This window comes from Fulmarus glacialis, unplaced genomic scaffold (assembly GCF_000690835.1).
Source record: "Fulmarus glacialis isolate BGI_N327 unplaced genomic scaffold, ASM69083v1 scaffold13187, whole genome shotgun sequence".
NCBI classification, from domain to species: domain Eukaryota; kingdom Metazoa; phylum Chordata; class Aves; order Procellariiformes; family Procellariidae; genus Fulmarus; species Fulmarus glacialis.
The window spans coordinates 2,078-11,387 of NW_009223862.1; the positions used below are offsets into that span (position 1 = coordinate 2,078).

Here is a 9,310-nt window from a genome sequence, read left to right on the forward strand (position 1 = left end):
CCAGACAAAGCTATCTCTATAAGGCAGAAAAGGGACACACATTCTCAATGATATAGAATTTTATTTTTTTAATTCCTGAGGTTAAAAAAGGAAAAAAAAAAAGCATCAAGAAACATTCCAGTACACAACCATCTACATCTCTGTAACCGTACAGACGCCGGTATACATAAATCTCTTTTTCCCCCATCTGGAGCATAAAGTTTGATGTGAACGGGGTTTGCAATTCTTTGGCAGTTAAGACCAAAAGATGCTTCTGAACAAGTTACAATCTTAGTGATTGAGCATAATTAAAACTATAGTGCAATTCCAATTTTAAAAAAGTAGCAAAGTCAGGCTTTTGTAGCTTTGCTATTTTGTAACGTGGTATGCTCTCGTGCAATACATTTCTCTGATTTTTCATAAAGCAACATTGACTAATGTTGAGTAAAGGAACACTGTCATTTTATTAAAGCGACTACGTTCTTTCCTTTGCATAAACCTCTGCGCAACAAAAAATACTACCCTCCATTGTTCCAGCACGCACAAAAACCACCCAATTGCTTATACTGACCGCAGCATATATTATCTTTGTCCCATGAGTGTGACATCCCCTTCAATTAATTTCATGATCAATTTTAAATATTTCTTTTCTCTCAGTTGCATTCCTGCAGACAATAAAAGGCCCAATTCAACAAATCACCTGAGCACCTGTAAATAAATAGATTCATCAGCATCCCTGGCGCAGCTCACATGAACAAGTGCTTTATGAACGGAGGTACAAGGTGCTTGAATGAAATAATCTCTTGCACAAACCTACACTTGTGCTAAGTCCTTTATTGGGTTTCCATGGCTCCAGTAGTAAACAATCTGGGACATTCAAACAAAAGGTCGGTACTAATGACAGGTTCTTTACTGTCTTCTCTGCACAGCCGCTGAGGTGGAAAAGACTCCCTCCTCTTGTTGACATGATGGGATTTCTGTTCTTGGACAGTTGCTTTGAACAGTTGCACTCCTGTCCACTCGTTGTACCCTACCAGCTTGAGTATTTCCTCTTCCGAAACTTTTTCTCCTTCTTAAATACTCTCCTCGGTGAGAAGCAAACCTTTTCTTTTTGTCTTTAAACTACAGGTTCTGGCTCCCACTCTTAGTCCTCTTTCAGAAAGCAAAAAATCCAAAAAACTACTCTCATGGGGCAGGAAAACCTGAAGAAAGGGTACCATAAAGACTCAAATGCTAAATAAAAACAATCCAGTGTTTTTATTCCCCTCCTCACAAATATATGCTTCAGCCAGCCTCAGGACTGTCTATATGAAAGACTTGCAGGGAAACATCTGGCTTACTAGATGGAGTCAATTACTTTAAGAGTTACATAAACAGTGGCTTAAAAATATTTGCCACAGGATGAAAAAATGCTAAGAACTGGGATGCAGAGAGGAAATCCAGAGGCAAGTCTGTCAATTTTGAATGGAGATATTTCAAATATTTCTGAGCAGAGTTGTCATATTGTGGCCTAAGATACTTGACAGTGTCCCTTTACATGTGGCATTTTAAGAAAGATATCCTAGTAAGATTAGTATTCTAACTAAAACAACAGCAAAGTGCTTTTAAAAACCACACCTAAAAGCTTAAAGGAAAACTGCAGCAGACTTCAGTAACAGCTCAGTGAAATTGCATAGCATATGGTACACAGTACTCCATTTTTAAGCAATAAATAGTCTCTTCTTGCCTAATTAAATATAAAACATAGCTTCAACACTGAAATATGCCATAATTCATGAATTGATCCTTGCGCCGTTTATTGCCTGTTTATTGCCAACTTCAGTCTCTTGTCCACCTCATTTTCACGCACGCAGCCAGGTAAGGGTTTAACTGCATTGCAGCCTGTTCCCTCAGGAGGGGGAGTAAACCAGCCGGCACCTTCCACTGACCCCTCTGCCTGGCAGAGGCTGGAGAGCACACCACCAATACTGGGAAGAGGGGTCTGAAGGGAAGGGAAAGCTTCCGATGAGCCAGATACCTAAAATCTAGGTGCTCCATGAAGGGCAGTCATTCTTTCACAGTCTTTTTCAAGATCACTGTATTTATACAGTGTTAACAACTGGAATGAACGATTAGCAACCTTTAGCTTTATCTGCAGTATTCTTTTCTTTCCTATAATCAGAAACTTCCCTCTACCTCAGCTGCTACTATGTAAATGTTCAACACTTGTCTTGTGATCTCCATCTTTTAAACAACCAGCCTTTTGCTGTAGGAGATCCCCTATGGGATTGGACCAGCAACACATGAACACCAGCTGGACTCTCCCGACTTCCTTCCCTAGTCGAACTGATCCTTCCAATTCCCTGTCCTTGTTTTTACATTTACAAGTTTGCCCCTGGCTTTCTTTCCCCTCCCCTAAATAATTTGCTTCAGCTTGCCCTTTTTTCTTCCTCCCCCTCATATTTTATTTTCTGTCTCCCACCATGACCCCTGTTTACCAGCTACAGCTGCCACCGAGAGCCTACAGGGTTCCTGGCAGGCTGAGCTGCTACCAACTGCTGCGCTAAAACCTTCCAGGTCTGAGGTTTCCTTGGGAGAATAACAACATTAGAAATCAGACACACCTAAAATGATGAGGAAGGCTGGTTGGGAGAAAGAGCTTTTCTCCTTTCTCCTGCCAAAATGTTTTGCCTTTCCATCAGAAGACAGGAATTTTAAAAAGAAAAATCTGCTTTCAGATATTTTGACAAAAAGTTGAAATTCTATATAGAAAGCAGACTGTTTGCATGGAAATTTTGTACAAATGAGAACCCAGCCTTCCTTAAAAGACAGTGTTTACAGCCAGCTCTGTCCCCAAATCCGAGATGGAAAGTCAGCAGTTGGCTAGGGCAAATGCAAGGATTAGGAAAGGGGCAGACTGCACTAACACCAGGTGGAGAGCTCATCAGGGCTGGATATGCATTCGGTTTCGAATGGACTTTTTGAGACCGATTCAAACATTATTGCTACCTTTCACGTGGTCTAGAGAGAGACTGCTGACCTCCTCAGAAACTGTGCTTTCCTGTGAATGCGGATGACTAAGGTGCTAAAGCAGGAAAAAGGAATGCTCCTCTTCCTAGTATCACACAGTGAGCAGTGTTTTATTCTACAAATGATGCTCCTGATTCTGCCACTGGTGCTCACCATAAGAGCTGATTTCAGTGGACCAACTTACAAAGTACGGTGAGCAAAAGTGAAAGGAGTTGCTGCTTTGTGTTGTATTGTTTTGTAACTGGTATTCAGTACCAAAGCATTTGTAAAAGCCAGACTTACAAAATCTTAGCCCAAAATGTAAAAAACCCCTATGTTTGCTGTTTATAAAACTTGGAAAAGATAAAAAATTCTAGCTGGATTACGATATATGTCTGTGATGATTGAAGTATTGCATAGTTGTTCTGACTGTAAGAGCAGTAGAGCAGAACAGAAATGGTTATGTTTACTCCTCAGTGAAGAGATCAACAAAAATACGCATTTTTCTTTAAATTTCCTTTTGAAGGATATTTTTGGCAGAAAAGTAATTCAATTTTCAGTAGAGAATTTCAATTTGTATTTAGACACCCCCACACTTATTTTTCTCCCCACTGAAAGAAATTTGGTTATTATTGACCTGTTAAATCAAACAACATGGCTTTTCAGCAATCTGTACACAGTACAGAACCATTAGTGTTCCTAAAAAGGCTTCCGTTTTTTAGTGTATACATGTTCTCTAAGTGCATTATAACTATTGCATAGTTTCAAAGTCTTCAAACACAGTGGTAATCACAATGCTTACGTGTACATAAATAATAGCATTTCTTAAAAATTTAATTAAAAATAACACAGTATATTCAAGGCTATGGAAAATCACTTCCATCATAGATGACAGGTCGCTCGACAGCCAAGTGATAAAACACTCTTTTTGAGATAAACCTGTCAAAGAAAAAAAGAGAGCAAGATGATCACGTTAGCTGAAGTCAACTAGACAGGAAGCCTTAAAAGTGTATTCAGTCTTTCAGTTTATACTCAGGCAAAAAACTGACTGTTGTTAAAAAGAAGTATGCCTGTGCAAGGGCTGTTGTTAATAAGATGACAATCCTGACTAAGCTGTCTTGGAAAGAGTCACAAATTAGTCGCTTACTTCTGTTCACCTTCCCAGAGGTAGAGACAGAAGAGTGAAATGCTGCTATGGGGGGAGAAAAAAACCCAAACAAGAACAAGAACCAAAACTCGGGCTGAAGATCTTTTGGCAAGCCGGGACCAATTTCTCATACTTACTTCTGAATGGCAGAATAATGGTACACCCGATCAGTTCCACAGTCTGTAAAACCAAGCTTATTTCACCTTGTACACCCAGCTGGGACCTACCTAGAGAAGGTGTTGTCAAATATCAGCGTGTAGATTCCAGAGTTTCTGACTTTAACCTGTCCTCTGATAGTTTCCTTATGAGAGTTGCAGCGGGTCATAGGAATAAGAACCTGGAATTCAATACAAATCAAAATGAAACTTGCTATTTGCCCTACAAATTGTCATTTCCTTCAGAAAAATATTTAGACTTGAGCCATCTTGAAACTCCCAAAGTGCATATGTGCCTGAAAAACTATTTATTTTCACTGATTAGCATTAAAAATTCACCCAAACTAAAGTTTCACAGTGAGACATCTGTTTTCCTTTGATAACCTCTTTACAGCATTAAGCTATGGCTATAAATCTCTGCTTTAGAAATAGAATAAAATCCTGAACTTTTTAATGTTAATCTAAGCAAGTTTACTAATATCAGCAGTGCTACATTAAATCTATACAAATATATCCAAGAGCAGGATTTAGCTAAATATGTATTTTAATATATGCTTTTATACTCCTTGTATTATAAAATAAGCTTTCTCAGCAAATCTTAGTTGTTTATCTAAGCATGTGTAACCATCCATCTTGCTATAAAACCCTAGCAGAGACAGTTGTCAGAACAGCAGCTGACATAGATCAAGGACGACCCTATAAAACCCGAAGTTATATCAAATAGATATATCAAGACAGAAGCAACATTCACTCTTCATTCAGCTTTCAGATTAAGAAAAAAAGAGATTTTTACACGGAGTTAGTAACTGTGGAGTAAATTAATGCATGCTATATAAACATCTTATTCCCCCAGTGAAATCACAGCCTTAGAGTTCCCCCTACCATGGTGGGTTAAATCAACAGCTGCCTTTTCTTCATTAAAACTTTGCAATTAGCTGAGTAACATAGATTTACTTAATCCACAATCCTCATGAAATATGGACAGCACATATAAAAACTGGTACCTTGGGCACTGGCAAAGTGATTTTGCACACCATCAAGGCACTTAAATATATGCTTCACTATAAGAAATGCAGGTAACCCAATCAATTCATCTGTCTCCTTGTGGCCTCTGCTTAAGAGCCTGGCAAGATCAGCCCTAAGCAACTTACAAATTAAGCAATATTGAAGAGGGAAAAAAGAAGAATTTTGCAAGCTTGGACTTTTATTTTTGCTTAATAATAGTGGATGAATTTCAGATGCAACCAATAGAAGCTACAGCGCTTTTCAACTCAGCTTTTTTAGGCAACATTAAATAATTAAAGATGTAGCTCTGCCTTCAGCAGAACTATAGCTTAATTGGAGAAACAAGTCCTTAATGCAATAGCAATTGGCACTCCTGTGGAGACCTCCTAGCTATACTAGCTGATTCCTCTAGATGGCTGATTGCAGTGTGCTACAATCTCTAAGATAGTAAGGAAACAAAGGCCTTACTTTGCACTGATCCAGTGGTGTGTCTTCTGATTCTTGGTAGACAACGCTGAAGGATATGCTTTTAGGGTCTGATGAAAAGATCCAGCTAATTGTTAGCCCCATCTCTGTAACGGTGATGGGAATGATACTGTAGGTGCTGGATTTAATGAACAGCTCTCTGTTGCTTTCCCCAAAATTTAAAATCTCTTCCACTGTAAGGGGTAATTTGATCCTGTGAGGGAGAAAAATACAATTACTTGAAGAGATCCAGTCACTCTTTAGGCCAAATAAATTGTTTCCAAATCAATGAGCTCACAGTAAATCACCGTACTGTGATTTGTTTGTCAGCAGCTATCAAGAATCAACCCATTTACCAGAAGATACCACACAGTCACCATGATGATTTGCTGTTCTAGAGTAAGGAGGAGTTCAGTTTCCAACCATGACTACGCAGTGGTTAGGGATCACAGCTGAGTTATTACGATAACTGTTGTACTCTGGCCAGAGAGGAAGCTTTATATTAAGTTTGCTTACCTTGTTACTTTTTCCTCTTAGCTGAAGTAACTGCTGGGGGTGTCTCAGGTGATCTTTGATTTTAACAAACTAATGATCACTCTTGGTTTTGCCCTACAGCCCAGCTATGATTTTAGGTACTGCTTCATTTACCTGGTTCTCTGAACAGCAGCAACAAGGTTGAAACATGGACTAATGTTTCATCTTCCTGCATTCAAAAGTTTAAAACCTTCCCCATAACTAAGCCAAAATTTCAAAGCTAGGCTTAAGGGGAGAGCGGGCAAAGGGGAATTTCTCCAAGTCACGGGCATTTTCATATGTTAGATTCCTTTCTTGGCTGTGCAAGTGACATGCTGTATTACTACCGCATGTACATATTAATTTCAGAGCAGGATACGTGTAGAGAATTGTGCACACACGGGTCACAGAGGTCAAGCAGAGGCTCAGCTGAACATTTTATGCTATGGCATATATCAACCAGAGCAGGCAAGACAGTTTCTGTGAGGCCACCAATAAATACTAGATATATGCTCCAAAAGGCCATGAATTCCCTCGCTCTGACAAAGGTCTGACTAGCACAGCACTCTGACTTTCCCTTGCCATTCTTCTAGAGAATACTAGAACTAGACTTCTCTCTAAGCCCCATTCCTATTCACAGCACCTCCTGCAATAAGAATAGGAAGGAAGGTTTTCTGATGTGATGTGGACGCAAATCTTTCCTTCTTATTCCCCACTTGCACTAAAGTTTTGCAGGACTGAAGAGAGAGGACCTGGCTTTTTGCTGCTGCTCTGCATAGTTCAGCTATACTCTCTGCTCTTCCTCAGACCAAATTCTATGTGGGACACAAGCGATCAGCTCTTCCAGGAGTCTGCAAGACTTGTGCTCACATAGCTGATATCTGAGCTCAGCCTTTATTCTTTCAGCCTGCTAGTAATGAAACTGTTCTGCTTACATGATTTCTCCTGACTTCAACAAGCATATCTCAGCATCTTGAGCAACTTGCCACTCTTCTGATTCATCAAAGGTTGAAGAATTACACGTGCTGTTTCTAGGACAAGGAAGAAAAGGAAAGCCATGATTCTCTGAGTAGTATGTGGTCAAATACCATCTACATGCTGATGGCTTCCTAAAATAGAAACATTCCTTATTTAACCCATTAATTTCACCTTTCTTTTGGGACCCTGAAATGTAAATCAAATCCCAGGACCAATACATTTTCCATGTTCTCCTCTAACATGTGATTTTCCTTATTCCTGCAAATCTTATTTTGTGCATTCTAGTGACAAAACTGTCTGGGCAAAACGGCAGCCCCGTTCTGCTAACCACTGTGCACAAATGTAAAACTGTTCCTATCCTGGTTTCATGAGCTAAGAGGAATACATACGTCCAGAACATGTCTTCAACAGTCTTAAGATAAATCCCCTCTTGAGATGCTGCCAGGTTTTAAAGATTCCCTAGCAGGTGGAAATCTTGATGGAGGGCAGACACAAGCAAAACAGTCTGGACTTAAAGAAAGCTTGCACAGGGATACGACATTTGCCCTGGATTTAATCTGTGAGGTGTTTTACAAACATATTGTCCAGTTCCTTACTTTGACAATGGTACACAAAACATATTTTATCGCTGTAGAATCACTACCATGTATCTTCTTTTCATACAAGAAATACTGGATGATTCAAACACAAATACACCGAAGAAGCTGTTACAGGATGACAAAGCAGGATGCCTCCTCCCCACCATGTTGTGTCCAGGAGAGCAGAGGAAGCAAATGGAAGAATCTGCCATCCACTCCTTACCTCAAAAAGAGTGCATGCTCTAGGTAAACACTGGAGTAGCACCAGCTATGAATTACAGGGCTGGGACACAGACAGAAGAATGAGTTTGAGGGTCAGTAAACAAACGCTGATAGTTTCCAAGTAAGTTAGAGCTTCTCTAACTGATACTTACTTTGCTTCTCTGCATCTCAGCAGGTTGATAACTGAGACAATTAGACTGTCATTCCCAGAAAAATGCCAAGGATTCTTATATACAGGGAACCAACCGGTTGGTTCCTTCCAAAAACCAGTGGAATCTAATAAAATGTAATACCACTTATATGTGCTTCTGAACCATCAAGTGTAATCATGTAGCAAGGGCATAATTGTCACACATTCTGTAGACCAATTCTCAAAACCAATGCACAATTTAGCATTTTGTTTTAAATCCTGCAGGACCTTGCCCTACAAGCAGCACTGCTAAGCAGAAGAGCAGGAGAAAACATCTCCAGGTAACAGCACCTTCAGCTGGTCATTAGAGGCATCTGAATATACTGTGTCAGCACATGCAACCACGTGTGAGTTTACTGGAGTGACACTATTGGTTGGAAACGGGAAGAATTCACTGTTATGACTGCAAATTAAACTGCACCCAGTGTCTACATGTTTCCTGAACTCATAAAGCACTGTTATCTCTGGAATTCATGTTCTCATTCCTGTAGCCTCTTGGGTAACTGCTGACTTCTTCAGAGTCATACCACTACTGTTAATACCCTAAGGAGACAGCTGTGACCTGCAGGGAAGACTCAAAGCTGTGACTAAGTGCCAAAACCTGAGCTATAACCAAACATTATCTGCCAACTGAAATGTAGGAATGACATAGTACGTGTTGGTCCATAAAGGTTAATACAACATCTATGGAAATACTTAGCAAGTGATACAAATAATTTCATTGTTAACTATCTTTATACAACTAGATAAGAAAACTGATTCTGAAGAAAACCCTAGAAAACTAAACTATAGCTTGTAAACCTATACATATATTTTGCTTGTGCAGTGGGAACAGCAACAGACTTCATGCTGTGATCCCTTCCCACCATGATAGGTACACAGCTTTAATTTCACAGCCTTGAATTCATACAGACCAAGAGAACTACAGGACTACAGGCTTCCCAGAAGTGTCAAACTCCATGATTTATTACATAATGCCATTAGAGTTCCTTATTTAACCCATTAATTTCACCTTTCTTTTGGGACCCTGAAATGTAAATTAAATCCCAGGACCAATACATTTTCCGTGTGTTCTTTTCCTTATTCCTGC

The 9,310-nt window shown here is 39.6% G+C and overlaps 1 protein-coding gene across 1 annotated transcript in view; it reads right to left on the bottom strand.

Moving 5' to 3' along the window:
* Window positions 1-3,457: 3,457 nt before the first annotated feature.
* The window catches only part of LOC104079801 (FYVE and coiled-coil domain-containing protein 1-like), a 22,691-nt gene continuing 16,838 nt past the window's right edge, over window positions 3,458-9,310 (bottom strand). The window contains exons 6-9 of the mRNA XM_009581956.1: window positions 7,188-7,283; window positions 5,743-5,953; window positions 4,342-4,451; window positions 3,458-3,906 (exon numbers count right to left, since the gene is read on the bottom strand). Coding sequence (XP_009580251.1) covers window positions 3,831-3,906; window positions 4,342-4,451; window positions 5,743-5,953; window positions 7,188-7,283 — 493 coding nt within the window. The 3' untranslated portion in view covers window positions 3,458-3,830. The remainder of the gene's footprint in view (window positions 3,907-4,341; window positions 4,452-5,742; window positions 5,954-7,187; window positions 7,284-9,310) is intronic.